The sequence below is a fragment of the Lutra lutra genome, chromosome 11 (genome assembly GCF_902655055.1).
Source record: "Lutra lutra chromosome 11, mLutLut1.2, whole genome shotgun sequence".
Taxonomy (NCBI): domain Eukaryota; kingdom Metazoa; phylum Chordata; class Mammalia; order Carnivora; family Mustelidae; genus Lutra; species Lutra lutra.
The window spans coordinates 15,803,473-15,825,421 of record NC_062288.1 but is presented as its reverse complement, the minus strand read 5'-3'; the positions used below and the strand labels follow the sequence as shown (position 1 = coordinate 15,825,421).

At 38.3% G+C, this 21,949-nt stretch overlaps 1 gene segment (V, D, J or C); it reads right to left on the bottom strand.

Annotated features, from left to right (window-relative positions):
- Window positions 1-576: 576 nt before the first annotated feature.
- Window positions 577-21,949, bottom strand: part of LOC125080858 (T cell receptor gamma constant 1-like) — a 146,946-nt gene continuing 125,573 nt past the window's right edge. The window contains 1 exon segment of the C gene segment in view: window positions 577-1,121. Within this exon segment, the coding sequence occupies window positions 979-1,121 (143 nt within the window).

Sequence of the window (21,949 nt, the reverse complement as noted above, 5' to 3'; positions counted from 1 at the left end):
ATGTAAATTAGTGTCCAACTTGTAGTATGTGTATGTGTGTGTGTGCGTTTCTATTATTTCCAACTTAGAGTTGCCAACAGTAGATGCAAATGCTGTTGAGGACCTGCATGTACCCAACAAAATTATCTCATCTCAACTACACAACGACAGAAGACTAATCACTCTAACTCCATTTGACAAATGAGAACAATAGCACCAAGTTTCAAACCCAGGCATTTGGGGTGCAGAGTCAAGCACTTATCCTTGGGACAGGTCTAAGCACACCCGCCAGTCATGTGACAGTTTATACTGTTGCCACCAGAGTATCTTCAGCCAAATGATCTGAATCTACTGACCTTTGACGGAGAAAGAAGCTGGGCACCTTCACTGGCTGTGGTTTCCCCTGGGGCATCATAAGGACTATCTCAGGGCAAGAATTAGAAATGTGGAATTGACCATTATTACAACCAATGTTGAACTGGATGTCTCAGTTGTCATACTGTTCCTTACCTTAGACTCTGAGTTAAACTGCACCAAATGAAAGAACACAGAAGCAAAGTAGATTTTTTTATTGCTTTTATTGTGCCCATTATGAAAAGCAGTACAAGTTCCAGGTAGCGAGGATAGTGGTTTCAAGGTATGTAAAATAAAAAGTTTCCAGGTAATCATCTTGTTAAAAAGTCCAAGAGACTGCATGCTGGCTGTACTCAGAAGCATGGAGACTGGGTGGCTGAGGAGCTGGTGGACATTAAGGAGACAGCAGTGCTGAAACCCCACGGCCCCGCCCCTGAGTCATGGCAGAACTTGTTCTAGCTGCAAAGTGAAAGCTTCTGTTTGCCCAGTGGTGTGTAAATCAGTTCTGCAATAATGACGCAGTAGAAAAAGACACATGAGAATGGAAATAACCCAATCTCAGAAAGAAAACCCCACTTGATCCTCAGCAGAGACTTTTAGGGACAATAGCCAATGGGAAAAAGTGGAACCTTGTGCCACCATGTGTTAGGATCTCTTCCCATTGCTATAGAGTGCTGGTCTCCCAAGCAGAGAGACGGCGATAATGATGGAGTAGACCAGGCTCTTCAGGAAGAGGAGGAGGTAGGTGTAGTAGGCAGATGTGTTCATGAGCTGCAGCTGCAGGGTGTCTAAAAGAAGCATTTTATTAATTTCACATGTTGTTTTGAAAGGCTAGGATTTATTAATGGGTGAGGGGTGATGGTATACATTTCTGCTGATTTAGGTTCAAGTGACACACTCACACCAGCACAAACAGATAGTAAACATCTACATCACCACCACCACCACCACCAAAACAACTCAGAACCTAGTTTGTAGGTCACGTCAGTCACACATCTGTGAAATTCACCTAGAATTTTCCAAGGTATTAAAAAGTAAGGTTGTGTTTATAAAGAATGAATCCAATGGGAAAAAGGCATTGACAAGAAATATATTTTAGCATTTCTTCCTCCCCACCATGTCTCTAAGTAAAATAAGAGGCAATATCCATTAAGTACAAACTAAATGTCACTTATTTTGAGAACTTTGCATGCAAAGCCTGAATCTTATTTAATTTTTATAACCTATGAGATCATTATCTTCATCCCAAATTTACAAATAAACAGAGAACACAGAGAGAATCTATTTGTCTAATTTCATCCAAGTAGTAAGTATGAGAATCCAGATTTCAATCCCAGCAACAGGCATTTAAGAACACTTTCTAGGCTGCTCATGTATAAAGTGGGAATAAAATCTTTCACAGTGAGTATTAAGAGAACTAAACAAAATATATTCATAGTCCAACACAACACCTCTGTTTGAGAAGGTCTCAGTGTCAGTTCATGTTATTAACCACCAGCAAGAACAGAGGCTTAAGAATATAAAAGCAAAATGATGGCATGTCCTTAGTCAGTAGAAACAAAGGCCACAGAAGTAAGTGAAGTCTGTTGCTGAGGGAATTCAGAGCAGATCACTGCATCCCTAATTTATAGTCTTTTCACACCCAAAACACCATTTTGTGTGAAGAACGCTCCTGAGAAATGATGAACTGACTTAGAATATCACTCAGCTTTATTGCAAGATCCAGCCATTCTGAGGCTTCTCCCTGAAGTCAGGGAAATTCAACGGTTACATTGATCAGGAGGAAAAAATGCTACAGCATAAAATAAAGGCAAACATAGAGCAAAACTTACCATTTTCATCATTCAGAGAAGCTTTTGTGGAGTTAATAGCAGCAAGCTCTAAAGAAATGAGAGCAAGTGTTATTTATTTTTTCACATCCCTTTTTTGATGTTTCTATATTGTGGATAGAGGATAGATAGATGATAGATAGACAGATAGAACTGATCAACAAAGAGAAGAGAGACATTACAAATATGAGCTCCACAATTCCAGAAACAGTTGGTCTGATTTTATGTAATTCAGTAGATCAATTAATATACTGTATTTCTGCACCTAAAGATGTTGCAAATCATGAATGATGCATTTTTTTCTTTTTTTTTCTTATAACTGGAAGGTAATGTATAAGACTATCATGTTTCCTTCTGTGCTTATAGCTCCTAGCACAGTTTCTGTTGCAAAGTAGATGTTCTTTTTATTTATTTATTTTTAAAGATTTTATTTATTTGTCAGAGCACAAGCTTCCAAGAACCAGCACTAGAAATCTGCTGTAGAATTGCATTAACAGAAATGTCTTCATTAATTTTGTTGCTATGAGAAGACCTTGGGAGATATTCCTTTAAGAGATAGGTGCCACGTAAAACACATCATAAACAAGAACTTTTCTCTTACCATAATAATCACTATGGAACTTACTATATTTTTTACTTTTCTTTGATCACTAGAAAAATCAAAACCTAACAGGATAGTTCAGCCCAATTGTTCAATTAAATTTATGCATTGTTCACTTGCTTCCTCTCTGTTAGTTGCAGAAGTTAAAAATTAGGGCTGTCTGTATAATCTTATTTTAGTTAATTTTAGGAAAGGATACAAGTAAATATAATAAATATACAAATAAATTCATCCATGTTATGTTTTCAATAGCAAGCATTTTCTGACATAATCTCATTTGCTCTTCCTCACAATTCAGGTGGAAGCAAAGGTAAATGTTTAACCCAAATTTGATCATTGGACAAACTAAGAATCTGTGAAATAAGAAAAATGCAACACAGGAAATTTAAAAAATCTAATTGCCTATATTTATCAGCCTGTTCATGAATTGGGCAACATCCTATCTATCAAATAGAGGAGAACCCCAAAGGGCTACAGGAAAGAGGTTTTTCAAGATAGAGAGGGAGTGAAAAAGAAATTATTAGCAAGGAATCCATACTTTCAGGCAAGGTCACGCTCCTAAGGTAATGGAGGGATTTGTCAGCAAAGTTCCTAGTACTGATCAGGAAATTCCCATGTCTACTGGTTACAGGTTACATTTCTGGGTGTTAAAACTGCAGTTGGGTAGGTATGAAGACTTGGTGTACTGATTTGTGGCCTTCAGCTAAAGGAGTGCATTTTGAGCCTGTGGTTGTTCTTTTTAACAGTCTTTTTAGCAGATCCTTTTGACCAGACTCTCAGTTTAACTGAGAGATGGGTTCTAGATTGAAGGCATTAACACCATGCTCAGCAACTGCTCTGAAGTTCTCAATATTTGTTGTTCTTCTGGGTGATATTAACAGGTTTTGACCTTTTCACTTAACCCTTGTGGTATTCACAGGTTACCACTTCAGGTTTACAATTTTTGAGTTGATCATTCTCTTCATTCTTTTGTGATGTTCCAGTCTTAGAAAAATAATTTGCTTGGAGATTACTGGCTTTGAATTTGCATGTCAAGCTTTTGAGAGAATGTAACACACCAGGCAGATTGTTAATGATGCCTATAAACAAGATAACTCCCCATGTTTGAAGAGCTATTTGATGCCATGGTGCCCAACACTCAAAGCAATTAAAATCAAGTAAGTAAGAAAGACACTGCTGAAGGAGTCACTCTGTTAAGCCACATGGTTTGCACAATAATCTGTTGTTGTTCAGTATTAATGTCCCCAATAGTGTTCATCTGTTCATCTGGATATAGCACCTGGTATTGCCTACAGCACAGATCCAGCCTTGCTCAGCCATAAACAAGGGCTATCTCACTTTGAAAAGCTGTTTTGGCCAGAGTCTAAGGATTTTTGTTGAGCAGCCATCACTTTAGCAAGGGATTCTGAAACAATTTCAAGAATGGAGGGAAAAGTCTTGATCATACCTCATTTACAGTTATCCTTCACCAGAGAATTAGGGCCAGTCACAAGAGTAAATACTGGAGGTTTCTTGGTATTTCCTACTAAATTTGGATATAACTTTAGGGGAGTCAAACAATGAGATGTCTTATTTACCCTGAGAAAATTTAGGACCAAGGTTAGATTATCTGCTAGCCTGAAATAAAATATTGCTCTTAATTCCAGAGGTTAACCCCCTTGGCAATGATGTGGGAGAGACAGGCCATTACCAGAGTAAAGGAAAAGAAAAGAGGGAGAAATGATTTCGTATTTAGTTAAATATGGCATCTTAAATCCTTGTTTTGGTGAAAGCAGTCTATTTTGATGTCAGCTACTTCTCTTCCCCTCAATTTGATTCAGAAACTCCAGGGTTTGGGCAGGACCAGGTGTCAGGTGGAGATTTCCATAGCTGTGTGATGTGCAACTGAGGTTCAATACCTTTTAGTTTTACAGCAGGAGCACTAGGTAAGGTCCCTCTTCTACTGGGGTTTGGGGGCTATCTTCCTCTAATGTTGTGTCTAAAATACCTAAATACTTGTGACTGAGAGGATCCTGGGGTCATTTGGGCACCGAACTGTGAAGGTAGATATGGGGGTGTCTGTAATACCATGAATTTGGTAGTCTTCTGTTTATGGCTGTCGTCTTTTCAGAGTGGAAAATCAATTCAGGCTACAATGAGTGCTCAAAGGAGCAAAGAGTGGAACAATCTTATAGTCTTTGGTTTTAGGTACCTCTTCCATTATTAATTTTTTATTAGCCTTTTGCAATGAGTCTTTAAATGCAAGGACTTTGGAATGTTTAACCATAAAGGCTTCTGTTTAATTGAGGAATCCTTTCTTTTAAGGGCACTTTTTTTTTTTTTTTTTTTTTTTTTCAGCGTAACAGTATTCATTGTTTTTGCACCACACCCAGTGCTCCATGCAATCGGTGCCCACTCCAATCGCCACCATCTGGTTCCCCCAACCTCCCACCCCCCACCCCTTCAAAACCCTCAGATTGTTTTTCAGAGTCCATAGTCTCTCATGGTTCACCTCCCCTTCCAATTTCCCTCAACTCCCTTCTCCTCTCCATCTCCCCTTGTCCTCCATGCTATTTGTTATGCTCCACAAATAAGTGAAACCATATGATAATTGACTCTCTCTGCTTGACTTATTTCACTCAGCATAATCTCTTCCAGTCCTGTCCATGTTGCTACAAAAGTTGGGTATTCATCCTTTCTGATGGAGGCATAATACTCCACAGTGTATAAGGACCACATCTTCCTTATCCATTCATCTGTTGAAGGGCATCTCGGTTCTTTCCACAGTTTGGCGACCATGGCCATTGCTGCTATAAACATTGGGGTACTGATGGCCCTTCTTTTCACTACATCTGTATCTTTGGGGTAAATACCCAGTAGTGCAATTGCAGGGTCATAGGGAGGCTCTATTTTTAATTTCTTGAGGAATCTCCACACTGTTCTCCAAAATGGCTGCACCAACTTGCATTCCCACCAACAGTGTAAGAGGGTTCCCCTTTCTCCACATCCCCTCCAACACATGTTGTTTCCTGTCTTACTAATTTGGGCCATTCTAAGAGGTGTAAGGTGGTATCTCAATGCAGTTTTAATTTGAATCACCCTGATGGCTAGTGATGATGAACATTTTTTCATGAGTCTGATAGCCATTTGTATGTCTTCATCGGAGAAGTGTCTGTTCATATCTTCTGCCCATTTTTGATATGATTCTCTGTTTTGTGTGTGTTGAGTTTGAGGAGTTCTTTATAGATCCTGGATATCAATCTTTTGTCTGTACTGTCATTTGCAAATATCTTCTCCCATTCCGTGGGTTGCCTCTTTGTTTTCTTGACTGTTTCCTTTGCTGTGCAGAAGCTTTTGATCTTGATGAAGTCCCAAAAGTTCATTTCTGCTTTTGTTTCCTTTGCCTTTGGAGACATATCTTGAAAGAAGTTCCCGTGGCTGAAATCGAAGAGATTACTGCCTATATTCTCCTCTAGGATTCGATGGATTCCTGTCTCACGTTGAGGTCTTTTATCCTTTTGAGTTTATTTTTGTGTACGGTGTAAGAGAATGGTCGAGTTTCATTCTTCTACATATAGCTGTCCAGTTTTCCCAGCACCATTTATTGAAGAGACTGTCTTTTTTCCACTGTATATTTTTTCCTGTTTTGTCAAAGATTATTTGACCATAGAGTTGAGGGTCCATATCTGGGCTCTCTACTCTGTTCCACTGGTCTATGCATCTGTTTTTATGCCAGTACCATGCTGTCTTGGTGATCACAGCTTTGTAGTAAAGCTTGAAATCAGGTAACGTGATGCCACCAGTTTTATTTTTGTTTTTCAACATTTCCTTAGTGATTTGGGGTCTCTTCTGATTCCATACAAATATTAGGATTATTTGCTCTAGCTCTTTGAAAAATACTGGTGGAATTTTGACCGGAATGGCATTAAAAGTAAAGATTGCTCTAGGCAGTCTAGACATCTTAACAATGTTTATTCTTCTGATCCAAGAGCATGGAATGGTCTTCCATCTTTTTGTGTCTTCTTCAGTTTCTTTCATGAGTGTTCTGTAGTTCCCCAAGTACAGATCCTTTACCTTTTGGTTAGGTTTATTCCCTATATCTTATGGTTCTTGGTGCTATAGTAAATGGAATCGATTCTCTAATTTCCCTTTCTGTATTTTCATTGTTAGCGTCTAAGAAAGCCACTGATTTCTGTACATTGACTTTGTATCCTGCCATGTTGCTGAATTGTTGTATGAGTTCTAGTAGTTTGGGGGTGGAGTCTTTTGGGTTTTCCATATAAAGAATCATGTCATCTGCGAAGAGAGAGAGTTTGACTTCTTCATTGCCAATTTGGATACCTTTTATTTCTCTTTGTTGTCTGATTGCTGTTGCTAGGACTTCTAATACTATGTTGAACAAGAGTGGTGAGAGTGGGCATCCTTGTTGTGTTCTTGATCTCAACGGGAAGGCTGCAAGCTTTTTCCCATTGAGGATGATATTTGCTGTGGGTTTTTCATAGATAGATTTGATGAAGTTCAGGAATGTTCCCTCTATCCCTATACTTTGAAGCGTTGTAATCAGGAACAGATGCTGGATTTTGTCAAATGCTTTTTCTGCATCAATTGAGAGGCCCATGTGGTTCTTCTCTCTTCTCTTATGGATTTGTTTTATCACATTGGTTGATTTGTGAATGTTGAACCATCCTTGTAGCCCAGGAATGAATCCCACCTGGTCATGGTGGATAATCTTTGTAATGTGCTGTTTGATTCTGTTTGCTAGGATCATGTTGAGAATCTTAGCATCCATATTCATCAGTGATATTGGTCTGAAATTCTCCTTTTTGGTAGGGTCTTTGCCTGGTTTGGGGATCAGGGTAATGCTGGCTTCATAGAAAGAGTCTGGAAGTTTTCCTTCTGCTTCAATTTTTTGAAACAGCTTCAGGAGAATAGATGTTATTTCTTCTTTGAAAGTTTGGTAGAATTCCCCAGGGAATCCCTCAGGTCCTGGGCTCTTGTTTTTTGGGAGGTTTTTGATCACTGCTTCAATCTCATTACTAGATATAGGTCTATTCAGGTTGTCAATTTCTTCCTGGTCCAATTTTGGGAGTTTATAGTTTTCCAGGAATGCCTCCATTTCATCTAGGTTGCTTAACTTATTGGCATATAACTGCTGATAATAACTTCTGATGACTGTTTTTACTTCCTTGGTGTTAGTTGCGATCTCTCCCTTTTCATTCATAATTTTATGAATTTGGGCTTTCTCTCTTTTCTTTTGGATTAGTGTGGCCAATGGTTTATCAATCTTATTGATTCTTTCAAAAAAGCAGCTTCTATTTTCATTGATACGTTCTACTGTATCTCTGGTTTCTACCTCATTGATCTCAGCTCTAATCTTGATTATTTCCCTTCTTATGTGTGGAGTTGGTTTGATTTGTTGTTGATTCTCCAGTTCTTTAAGGTGTAGAGACAGCTGCTGTGTTCTGGATTTTTCAATTTTTTTGAGGGAGGCTTGGATGGCTATGTATTTCCTCCTTCGGACTGCCTTTGCTGTATCCCATAAGTTTTGGACCGATGTGTCTTCATTCTTATTGGTTTCCATGAATTGTTTCAGTTCTTCTTTGATCTCCTGGTTGATCCAAGCATTCTTCAGCAAGGTGGTCTTTAGCTTCCAGGTGTTTGAGTTCCTTCTGAACTTTTCCTTGTGATTGAGCTCCAGTTTCAAAGCATTGTGATCTGAGAATATGCAGGGAATAATCTCAGTCTTTTGGTATCAGTTGAGCCCTGATTTGTGTCCCAGTATGTGGTCTATTCTGGAGAAGGTTCCATGTGCACTTGAGCAGAGTGAGTATTCTGTTGTTTTAGGGTGGAATGTTCTGTATATATCTATGAGGTCTATCTGGTCCAAGGTGTCATTCAATGCTCTTGTTTCTTTATTGATTTTCTGCCTGGATGATGTGTCTATTACTGAGAGAGGCGTGTTAAGATCTCCTACTATTAATGTATTCATATCAATCTGACTCTTTATCTTGATTAATAGTTTTCTTATGTAATTAGCTGCTCCCATATTGGGGGCATAGATATTTACAATTGTTAGATCAACTTGGTGGATAGTCCCTTTAAGAATGATGTAGTGTTCTTCTGTATCTCTGACTACAGTCTTCAGTTTAAAATCTAATTTATCTGATAACAGAATCGCTACCCTGGCCTTCTTTTGAGGCTTAAGCGCACTTCTTAATGATCTTATCAAGTAGGAGAGTTCCCCCATATGGCCATTGTATTTTTAGGTGGTCATTGCCCTGAGGCCTGGCAGTAATTTTGTAGAACATCAACCTCAAATGGAGTTAAACCACACCCCAGTCCAGCTATATCTGGTCACAAGTGAGTTAGACCCCACATTTCTCTCTGGCATTATTTTGAGGCCTTCAACCTGATGGTTACCAAGCCAGTTCCCAAGGACACACAACAGACTTGATTTTGCAATTTTACAAGGTATATGTAATCTGGGAATATAGTTCTAAGGTAAAAAATAAACATGTATATCAGAAAATTGTGTGCTTTACTGTTTAGAATGTAAGGATCCCATTAGCTAAGACACGGGCTTCTCAGAACCAAACAAACACCTAAAAGGGATGTGTCCTGGAATTGGGGATTGTGTGTGTTTTACATGGTAGCTCCTTACACAGAAGTTTTCTTGAGGTTCATGGGTGACCTGGTGCAGATCCAACCTATTTTGTGTCTAACTCATACTGTCAAGGAAGTGTTCTTGAGGTAGCAAATGCTGTTACAGCCTCTAAATGCTTGACTTCTGCCTGCCATTTTTTGTGGCTTTTTCCACCTTTCCCTGTTACCAGTAGCTTTGTCTACACAAATGAAGACAGACAATTATGTGCACATAATGTATGGGAGGTGAAAGATGTTGCTGAGTTTTGGCTACAAAAAGACTCTGTGCATCACCAACAATTCTCCAAGGAACTTGCTGAAGTTTCCACCTGGAGAATTTGATCTAGATCATTAGGGTCTTGACTCCTGGTAGGCTCTTTTGTCCCCCAGTTGTCTCTGTGCGAACAATGCCAGATCAATGGGGCTCCAAATCTTCTAGCTCAACTTAACAGTGGCATGCCACTCTGCCAGTCCAGGTTGACCTGCCCTGTAAAGCAAAGCCAATTAGATTAGGAGTTCAAACACAAAGAGAGTGGAGCTTAGAACCAAAGAACTCACCCACAGCCCTTGGAATAAGTGAGAATGCTGAATTCAAAGGGCTCACAGTTAACACCTCTTTGTTTTGCTTTGTCTCTGAATGTCCCTGGGAGTCTACTTCATATTCCAGTGCTGGCAACAAATCTGCTTAAGAATAGAAATTCAACCAAGTAAATGTTAAAGATCTCTAGTGGTGCTATTAATCAATCAATTAATGAATCACACAGCAACCCATTATCAGATAGAGGGGAGCTCCAAAAGACTACAGGAAAGGAAAAGGTTTTAACAATAAGGAGTGGAAAAAAGGAAATTCTTATCAAAGAATCCATTGTTTTAGGCAGCCACCCTCCCAAGGGGAAAGAATGAGTCAATCAGGAAACTTTCTGGGGCTGAACAGGACATTTCCATATTGACTGGTTGAAGGTTACTCTTTTGGAGGGTTGAGATTGCACTTGGATTAAGTATTAAGTCTTGCTTCACTAACTTGGGGCCATAAGCTAAGTGTTGCTATTTTGGGTCTTTCAACACTCCAAGAAGACAAAGTCTTACTTCAGAAATTCAAGCGTGTATATAGCAAAGTTCTTCACAGTTCTTGTTATGTACTCTTTCCCCATTGCTTAAAAAGTGCCTGTGAACCACAGGGAAAAGTAAAAACTGATTCTTTCTTATGGGCTCTCTGTGGCCTTGGTCTGTGATGTTAATGTCAGGACTTGACTTCTGAGTCTAGTGAGTTACTGAATCACAGTGGGATCTGGGCATATTCTGCTGTTTGCCCACACTGTCTAAGTACGACCGGTATCTACACCAATGGGGCTCTTTTGGGATACTGTGCCTGAATCATAAGTGACCCTGAGTGATTAGGAAAAGAAGTATCTATTGTAGAAGTATCTATTGTACTATCTATTGTAGCCATCCTCCTTGGGACAGTAGTTCATCCTGCATCCCTTTCAGGCCTGGCACACACTAGGACTGCAATAGATGTTTGCTGAGTCACTTTTACTCATGGTAAGAAATACATTCATTGTGTAGAATGGAAGAATGTACACATTAACCTCACCCATCTCTACTTACCAAATTTTACTTTATGGTGGTATATAAAATACAATTCTGAAAAACCGAAGACCATACTATTATCTACCTTAGCAGCCAAATTACTATTTTTTTGTTGTTGTTGAGCCACAATCTGGTTCCTTTAAATGGACAGCATTTTGACCCCTATAACTCTTGTTTATGGGTTATACTTTGAGTAGAGAAAGAATGAAGTGAGAAGGACTTTGCTGAGTAGAACATTCTTGAAAGCTGTATAATTGTCCTTATTTCCTGATCAAGTAAAGTCATCAAAAGCAAACTCCCTGAACATTTCTTTTGTGTGAGGTTGCTAGGTGTTTCCCTGTGTATTATTTCATTTAATCCATGAAATGACTATAAAGAATATTACTGTGACATTAATATTTTGGGTGATAAACCTGAGGTGAGAAAGGCTAAATGAATTATTCTTTTTCTTCTTCTCTGTATGTTCCAAAGCCCATACTGTCTTTTATTTTTATTACTTTTTAGGATTTTATTTATTTATTTGTCAGAGAGAGAGAGAGAGCACAAGCAGGGGGGTGGCAGGCAGAAGGAGAAGCAGGTTCCCTGTTAAGCAAGAAGTCTGGTGCTGGACTCAATCCCAGAACCCTGGGCTCATGACCTGAACTGAAGGCAGATGTTTAACCAACTGACCCACCCAGGTGTCCAAAAGCCCATGGTATTTTTTTTTTAATTAAAAAAAATTATTTATTTATTTATTTATTTTGAGAGAGAGAGAGAGCTCACACTTGGAAGACAGGGGAGAGGGACAGAAACTCAAGCAGACTAAGGGCTGAGAATGGAGCCCAAAACTGGGTTCCATTTCACAACCCTGAGATGACCTGAGCTGAATGAATAATCGGACACTCAACCAATTGAGCCACTCAGGCACCCACAAAGCCTATACTATTTGACTTCAATGAGCAAAAAGCAACATATTTTTTGCTACCATTAAAAGCAATAGCATTAAAGAAAAAATTTCTAATTGCTTGTTTTCATTAATACTTGACAGAAAAAGTTGAGTGTTCCCTTTGAAACAAAGGGTTCTGGGAGGTTGTGTTCATGTTTATATGTACATACCTTTGTTTATTGAAGGAAAAAGAATCTCTTGATCAACATTTCCCTCATCCTGCTTGTGTTTGACAATACATTTGTGTTCTTTATCCATTGATGCTCCAGTCAGTCAGCCAGCTGAATTTCATGTATGTGTCGTTAATCTTCATGGTGTCTCCCTGCTGGGATTTTAGAATTGTTTTGCCATCCTTTTCTTTCCAATCTATCTTGAAAACATCAGGGAAAAAATCTTCAAGAAGACAAAGATATGTTCCAGCCTTACAGAGTTTTATTTCAGCAATTGAAGGAAAGAAAATTGTAGGCTTGGGGGAAATGTCTTCATCAGGACATTTATCTGTGGGAGAAAATGGAATAACAAAACATTATAAAAGAAACACAAATATATTGTGTGGTTTGAGACCACCCAGCATACAGTAAACGGAAGGAAAGATTTCCATAGAATTATTGCCTACTATGGCCTTTCATTCACAGTGGATTATGAGGTGCTTATCTTCTTAATTTCCATGCGAAAAGAGGTTATAAAGGTTATGTAAGTTGCCCGAAGTCACAGCTCTTAAGTGAAAAGGCCTGGATCAAAACATGGCATATTTTTACACAATACAGTCACTTGTTTGAATGGGAATCTATCAAGTTAACCTTTTAGTTACAAATATGGATCCCATGACCACCTCGGAGTACTGGAATTCTATTCTCCTTGATTTCTGATTTTTTAAAAAGATTTTTATTTATTTATTTGACAGAGAGAGAGATCACAAGTAGGCAGAGAGGCAAGCAGAGACAGAGGGGAAAGCAGACTCCCTGTTGAGCAGAGACCCTGATGCAGGGCTCAATTGCAGGACCTGGGCCGAAGGCCAAGGTTTAACCCACTGAGCCACCCAGGCACCCTTGATTTCTGATTTTATAGAACATCTCCTTCTCATACCTGAAAAATGCCAGGATTTTGAGTAGGGCTATGTTTAATGCTGTACCTCCAATTATGTACAATGGCTTAAATTTAGGAAAAAAATGGACATATTTCCAAAACTTCTATTTTAAAAACTTACTGATTATTTTCAGAAATGTTCTTATAGTAACATAATCAAGTAATGCACTGGGCAAAATTTTGTTTTGCTTTAGGAAATCTTGACTAAAATTACACTTTACATTGGAATTTCATTTCATTGGAAGTTGAAACATGACTAAGAAGATACCTTATTTTGACTCAGCACCTCTCCCCAAATTTGAATCTGCCTTACAAGGCTCCTGAACTTGTTGTAGTAGTCCACAATTTTCTTTCATTTCACCTGCTGAATAAAGTTATATCTAATGGTATCATGTGAATAGTTATGGTCCAGAGTTTCTTGTAGACATAATGTCAAATTATATACTGATGCATCATGGTTTCCAGGTGCATGTCACTTGAATGCTGGAATATTCCTTGGTTATATATTTATTTTTTAATTAATAATTTAAATTATAAATGTAGAACACTTTCCAGTTTGAGTTCCAACTGAAACTCAAATGTTTTATTGATTTTAGAATAATAATTTCATGGGCAACTTACTGTGAAAAGAAGAATTGAATTTCTCTGTTGAGAAGAAAGGAAAAGAATTCTTCAGAATTTTTGCCTGTGCAGAAAACTCCTGATTTTTACACTAAATTAGTAAGCAAATAATGATGAGCTTTTAAATTCATGCTATAAATAGGCATTCAGTCATAATGTACTTGTTTTAATTTTGTACATCTTCTTTATAGTGCCAATAGTATTTTCCTGATTATAATAGTAAGACACTGTATATTTACTCAACCATATAGTTTGTTTTTAATTTTAAAAGCACGTTATATAAAGCAAGATTTATTTTTCAAAGTACACAATATTTACATAATTTTTGCCTCTAGTCATTACATTAAAAAATCTAGTTTTCATCTTAAAAAGTTTGGTTTTTGTTAGGAATACCTCTGATTCATCACACTAAAGAACTTGAAAATCAAATGATGAATTTGGAAAATTTCTGGATGGTAAGACCCCATATTTACCTCCTGTCACTTTTCCTCAGCTAGATTCCTGAAGGTTCATTCTTTACAGGATAGTAGGAATCTTGAACTTCCATAACTATCTAAATGAGCATTAAATAGTATTCTTGATTATATGTGGCTAGTGTCTGTATTTTATATAATTATATTATGTAGTTTTTCTTTTAACATTCTTTTTTTTTTTTAAAGAGTTTATTTATTTATTTTAGGCAGAGAGAGAGAGAATGCGTGGGGTTGGGGGGTGCCGAGTAAGGGGAGAGAAAATCCAGAACAGACACCTGAAGCCCAACACAGGGTTCAGGGCTGGATCCCACAAACCTTAAAACATAACCAGATGCTTAACCAAATGAGTCACCCAGGTGCTCCTCAACATTCTTTATTAAACTTATAAAGAGTATTTTTTAGGACCACAATCACTTGATGTATGAAATAGAAACCAGTTTACAAAATAAATAAATTTTTCCAATACATTTATATATATATTCATAATAAAAATATTTCTGGTAAATTGCCTTTGTTATATATACTTGATGAATATGAAGTAGTATGAAACTATATAAACTAACCAAATGCAACCACATATTCAATAAAGTATGGTATTGCAAACCTGCATATTAATATTGTTTCAAAATTCCTCTATTTCATTCTTCTCATTTTTCTTTTATTAAATAAATAATTAAAGCTATTTCATATGTAAATATGAATTTCAAATTTATGACATTTTAAAGTATATTTAAAAGTACTAATTGTATCCCTAACTATATTTCTAAGTATACACTAAATAAAATTTCAAATTTTAATTGTTTTTCCACTAAATACCAGTATGAAACCCAAACTTGGTGTTAGACATTATATCGGTTAAGACAAAGGATTAAGATTTAAGTACATAGGACAGCCACAAAAATTCAAAAAAGCCTGATGTTATTTTTGTGCCAAGTGAGGGAAAATCCATTAAGCAAATACCTCTAAATTCAAGGTTTTCTTTTAACATTTTTTAAAGATTTTATTTATTTATTTGCGAGAGAGAGAGAGAGAGAGAGGGAAAGAGAGAGAGACTGAGAGCACTAGCAGGGGAGAGGGGCAGAGGGAGGGAGAGAAGCAGATATCCCGCTGAGCAGGGAGCTGGACATGGGACTTGATCCCAGGACCCTGGGATCATGACCTGAGCTGCAGGCAGACACTTAACCAACTGATCCACCCAGGTGCCCCAGTTTTTTGTGTATCAGCGGAGAGTAAGGTAACTTTCCATTGCAGTGGTTAGAAGTACAGCTGAATCTTCTGGAGAATTTCTGCTCTGTCACTATGATTGACTACAAACTACTCTCCATACTGGATACATTTCTCCCTTTAGGTCTGAAATGGGGTAAGATCTATGCACCACCCACTATGTTTTAGACAACATGTCAAGTAACTTATTCACAGTCTCTCATTTAATTTTCAAAAAGGACTTAATTCTTTGTCTTTGAACGACCAAAGGAAAGCAGACTACAAATGCTTTCTACCACTTTGAGAATATAACTACAGATTTTTGGTAACTTCTTGGTAACTTCAATTTAGAAGTTAAAAAATAATCAAGGTGACAAAACTTACAGTAGATAAAACTGTGATTAAAACTGTTAAATATTGAATCATATATGTCAGGAAAGTAGATGAAAGAAGGGCAGAAAAAAATAGATTATAACTAATATGACAGGTTGGATTTTAGTTGACATTATGAAAGTGAGAAGCATTTTTCTACTTTCTTTTCAGAAGAATTAGGATCGGTTCACTACTGTACACTTGTTTATTGTATTAAGGAACATAAAAAATGCAGGACTGGATTCATCATGATACTGGTTTATAAAACTCCATAATCATTTATCTACACAGAGATCTCTTTATTTATTTTATTCTACTTAAGTGATGATGACTTACTTAATAACTCAAAATACCTCATAATCCCTGATTTAAATGAAGAACAAAGGCATTACAAATAAACTACAAGATCCTCTCTACTAAGTTTATCAACCAGCAAAGCATAAAATTTAATGATAATCTCTCAACATTGTCCAGTTTTATTACTGAAGGAACAGTGCACATCTTTTTTTTTTTATTTTCAGCATAACAGTATTCATTGTTTTTGTACCACACCCAGTGCTCCATGCAGTCCATGCCCTCTCTAATACCCTCCACCTGGTTCCCCCAACCTCCCACCCCACCACCTCTTCAAACCCTTCAGACTGTTTTTCAGAGTCCATAGTATCTCATTGTTCACCACCCCTTCCAATTTCCCCCAACTGCCATCTCCTAACTCCCCATGTCCTCCATGCTATTTGTTATGCTCCACAAATCAGTGACACCATATGATAATTGACTTTCTCTGCTTGACTTATTTCCCTCAGCATAATCTCTTCCAGTCCTGTCCATGTTGCTACAAAAGTTGGGTATTCATCCTTTCTGATGGAGGCATAATACTCCATCGTGTATATGGACCACATCTTCCTTAACCATTCATCCGTTGAAGGGCATCTTGGTTCTTTCCACAGTTTGGCGACCGTGGCCATTGCTGCTATAAACATTGGGGTACAGATGGCCCTTCTTTTCACTACATCTGTATCTTTGGGGTAAATACCCAGTAGTGCAATGGCAGGGTCATAGGGAAGTTCTATTTTTAATTTTTTGAGGAATCTCCACACTGTTCTCCAAAGAGGCTGCACCAACTTGCATTCCCACCAACAGTGTAAGAGGGTTCCCCTTTCTCCACATCCCCTCCAACACATGTTGTTTCTTGTCTTGCTAATTTTGGCCATTCTAACTGGTGTAAGGTGATATCTCAATGTGGTTTTAATTTGAATCTCCCTGATGGCTAGTGATGATGAACATTTTTTCATGTGTCTGATAGCCATTTGTATGTCTTCATTGGAGAAGTGTCTGTTCATATCTTCTGCCCATTTTTGATATGATTATCTGTTTTGTGTGTGTTGAGTTTGAGGAGTTCTTTATAGATCCTGGATATCAATCTTTTGTCTGTACTGTCATTTGCAAATATATTCTCCCATTCCGTGGGTTGCCTCTTTGTTTTCTTGACTGTTTCCTTTGCTGTGCAGAAGCTTTTGATTTTGATGAAGTCCCAAAAGTTTATTTTGGCTTTTGTTTCCTTTGCCTTTGGAGACATATCTTGAAAGAAGTTGCTGTGGCTCATATCGAAGAGATTACTGCCTATGTTCTCCTCTAGGATTCTGATGGATTCCTGTCTCACGTTGAGGTCTTTTATCCATCTTGAGTTTATCTTTGTGTACGGTGTAAGAGAATGGTCGAGTTTCATTCTTCTACATATAGCTGTCCAGTTTTCCCAGCACCATTTATTGAAGAGACTGTCTTTTTTCCACTGTATATTTTTTCCTGGAACAGTGCACATCTTGTTATGTTAGAGATGGGACTTTGGTGGTTTTGTGGAAAGTGAAATGAAAGGAACTAGATAAAATCTCCCAACTCTGCAACTTTTTTACTTATTTTGGGGGAAATATAACCCATTTGTTTGTCTGTCTGCTTGATTTCACTCTTTTGCTCCTCCAGATGGACAGTCTACCTCTCTTTACCTTGCCTTGGGTATTACAAGGTGGACACTGATGGACTACACAGATGGTTTCCTTATTCTCTGGTTGCCATTTGGGAGCAGCCAAAGGAAGCATCAAAAAGAGACTGGGAAGTGGGAGAGAGTGAATTTGGGGTTCCCTCTCTGAAGGGAGCATGTATCCTCACAGAGGCCAACATATAGGTGCAGGTAGGAAAGGCCATTCCCTTTTAGACCAATCAACCCACTAGAGGGATTTGGTTCTTTTTTCCTGGGACCATGGATCCACAGGCTTGGGAATCCAATGCCCAAGAAGAAATGCTTTTGTCAGGGGACATGGTGATGGTTCTTTGAACTTCAATTTCCATTGGCCAACTCCATTGGCAATCAGAGTAAAGATTCCCATTACTGTAATCCACAGGGGTTAAGTTGCTGGGGCACAGAGCAATGGGGAGAAAAGTGGACCACTGATCCTGAGGAAGAAACAGAATATTTTACAATCTTTGCACCCCTCAGCATCCATGTTTGTACTCTGCCTGGGGGAGAAACCCGTGCCCTCACAGAAGGGGACACACAGTGCTCTAGTTGAAAGTCTATCTTCTTCTCAGTCCCCCGATGAACATGTGAGGCTGATTTCCTAACAACCTTCAATGAATGGTAGTAGATCATGTTTTTAGGAAATAAAAGTGCCAAACAACTATGTTGAACAAAACTATGGTTGTGTGAAATTCTGCTTGAGGTGTTCTCATTCCTGCATCTGCATCTGGACAAAAGAGACCTAAGGAAATAAAAGAATTTGTAGTATGATAATAAGAACATGTCTACATATTTGTTACTCTCTCTGTAGTACTTGGCATATATCCTACACAAAGATAAAGACTCATTCTGCCCAAAAAGATACTCAGGGCTCCAAGCATGAATCTTATCTTTAACTTGGCACATGCAGTCAGTAAGAATTAGCAGAGAAAACAAGATTTTGTTTTGTAAATGAAGCAAAGGTTGATGGAGAAGAGGGGAGAAATAGTGGTCAAGACAGAGGCATTTCTAACCATCAGACTTCACATGGTATGTCTAAGTACTCAATAATATGCAAGAATTTTAATATTAAGTAACATGTGAATTCTTTTTAACAATAAGTTTTAAGCTAAAAATCAAAAGCCATACAGGTTTTCTATGAGATGATAAGAGTATAGAAGTGACATAGTAAAAACTCTCCTGATCCCAAAGTTTAGAAGTGACCTCTTTAAGTTGTGTCCTTTCCTCTACCCAAGACTGTGTTCCTGAACCCATTCTGGGGAGTGGAACATAAAGAACATCCAACACAAACAGTCAACATAGATCTCCAGGTGTGCCCAGAAATTTTCAGAATTGTGACTTTTAGAATATGACTCTGATATAACAGACATGAATTTTTCCACAGTACTAGTGTGTGTGATCAATTGGTAATGGGTAATAGAACTATGGAAACTATGATTTTATGAGATGTTCTTAGATATTATTCAGCATTAATTTCATAATATAATTTTGCCTCTATTAGTCAAAATCATTGTGTCTCACCCACCACACAAATGAAATAAATGAGATGAGCCCAAAACATCAGGATATTTCAATCACCCACCTATACAAAATCTCCCATCCATGAGGTAATGTGAGCTCCTTTCTCATAGTCAAAATATCAATCCCAATCCAATAGACATTAATTGAGCCACCACTGTACTTGTTCCTGTATATTCTAACAATGTTGTTTCAGTGTTGTTATGAATCAGCTATTTAAAGCACCATACAATTTGTAAATATTTACTTAGGAGAGGAGGGCTTGTTGTTCTCTGGAATTTTTGGCTTCACTGTGTGTAGCCAAAGTGTCCTTGGAGAAGCTAACCTTAGACAAAAGGAGAAAGGCAGGAGGGAGGAAATGACTCCAAATATGACTTGTTGTTCCCTTCACATAGGGGTTGTTTACTCCACGCACAAGACCATTGTCTTCTCAGACTCTAACTTGAAGGCACTATGGACTCATGTTGAAAGCTAAGATTTTCATTTACTTGGGATGACTTCTCATGACAGTGTCCTCATATTAGGGTAGTTTGTCTCTAACCAAACTATAATAGTCAGCTTTCAGAGTCACCCCTCTGTGAAGTCAGGCACCGAGAGGAAAGGGTTCAATTGTATTAGGAAACAGGGAAAACAAATGAAGAAACACCCCCAAAACAGAACAAAGATATATTAATGCTTCTCCTCATTCACCCCTTCCTGGATATGCTGGAGCTTTGACCCAGGGTTCAGTAGAGGGTGAGGGTCATTGGTTGGGCTCTTTCACAGGAAGGCAAATCTCAAATATAAATCTCTCACCACTAACGCACAAACTCAGAGAGATTGACAAGGAGTTAATGAATCTGAGGGACAAATTTCCTTCAGGTCATGTAGACTTTCCTTTCAGTAATCATGTTTACCAGTGGTATTAAGTTGTACATAGAATTTGAATTATCAGCTTGGAGCTACCCTTGCTGGGGGAGCTGCCTGGCACTGAGCTTCCACAGAAGCAGTCTAAGGAAGATGGCCTTTTCCTCCTACACTCCAATGTATGGCAGTAAAAGTGGATTCTCAGCACAGAGGTGTCAGAAGAGAAGGCACCCCTGAATGAAGACCTGGACTTTGTTCCCTGATGAGGTGAGAAAGCAATTCTCTTACAATACGGGTTCCACATGAGTGAAGAAGGCCTAAACCAGCTGAGGTAAAACTGGATCCCATCTATATTTGCACAAGGCATGAATTCTGATTGCTCTGAAATTTTCCAGGGTGCACCTTGCCTGGATCATGGTTTATATTTTCAGCTATACATCCCCTCAACTACCTCTCACCAGAATGACTAGGAGGAGGAACCTCCAACAGAGAAAAAATTCAGAGACTGGGAACTCTGCCACAGAACTAATGGATATGGACATAAACAAGGTGTTAGAAATAGAATCCAGAGTAACAGTTATGCAGACAATGGCTAGAGAAAACCATTAGTGACAACATAGATTTTCTAAGGACAGAAGTGAGAGATGATTTGGCAGAACTTAAAAATGTTACTACTGAGGGGCTCCTGGGTGGCTCAGTGGATTAAAGCCTCTGCCTTCAGCTCAGGCCATGATTCCAGGATCCTGGGATTGAGCCCTGCATTGGGCTCTCTGCTTGGCCAGGAGCCTTCTTCCCTTTCTCTCTCTCTGCCTGCTTCTCTGCCTACTTGTGATCTCTGTCTGACAAATAAATAAATAAAATCTTTAAAAAAATGTCACCAATGAAATCCAATCTAATCTAGATACTCTAAAAACTAGGGTAAATGAGGCAGAAGATCAAATTAGTGATCTAGAAGACAAACTGATAGAAAAGAAGAATCAGGAGGAGGCCTGGAACACACAGTTTAGAATCCATGAAAACAGCATTAGAGAAATAAATGATGATATGAAACATCCCAATGTCAGAATAATTGGGATCCCTGAAGGAGTGGAGAGAGAGAGAGGACTAGAATATATAGCTGAGAAAATCCTAGCTGAGATTTTCCCTAATCTGGGGAATGAAACAAATGTTCATGCCCTAGAAGCAGAGAGGACACCCACCAAGATCAATGAGAGTAGAGCAACCTACAAACATGTGATTATAAAATCACAAATTATAATCATAAAACCAGAGATAATATCTTAAAGGCAGCTAGGGGAAAGATATCTCTTATTTGCAGAGAGAAGAACTCAGAATAACACCAGACCAGTCCTCAGAAACCTGGCAAGCCAGAATGGGGTGGCAAGACATATTCAGGGCACTAAATGAGAAGAATATGCAGCCAAGAATTATTTATCTGGCAAGGCTATCATTTAGAATGGATAGTGAGATATGAGTTTCTAAGAGTGGCAAAGACTAAGAGAATATGTGTCCACCAAGCTGGCCCTACAAGGAATATTAAGGAGGGTTTTATAAAAGAAGAAAGACCCCAAGAGTGATATAGAAAAGAAATTTAGACAATCTATAGAAACAAGGTCCTCACAGGCAACATGATGACAATAAAAAACTATCTTTCAATAATCATTCTCAACATGAATGGCCTAAATGCTCTCATAAAATGGCACAGGGTTGCAGACTATATAGAAAAGCAGGACCCATCTATATGCTGTCTACAAGAGACACACTTTGAACCTAACAGTACATCCAGACTGAAAGTGAAGGGATGGAGATCCATCTCTCATGCCAACAGGACTCAAAAGAAAGCTGGGGTAGTGATTCTCATATCAGACAAATTAGATTTTAAGCTAAAGACTGTAGTCAGAGATACAGAAGAACACTACA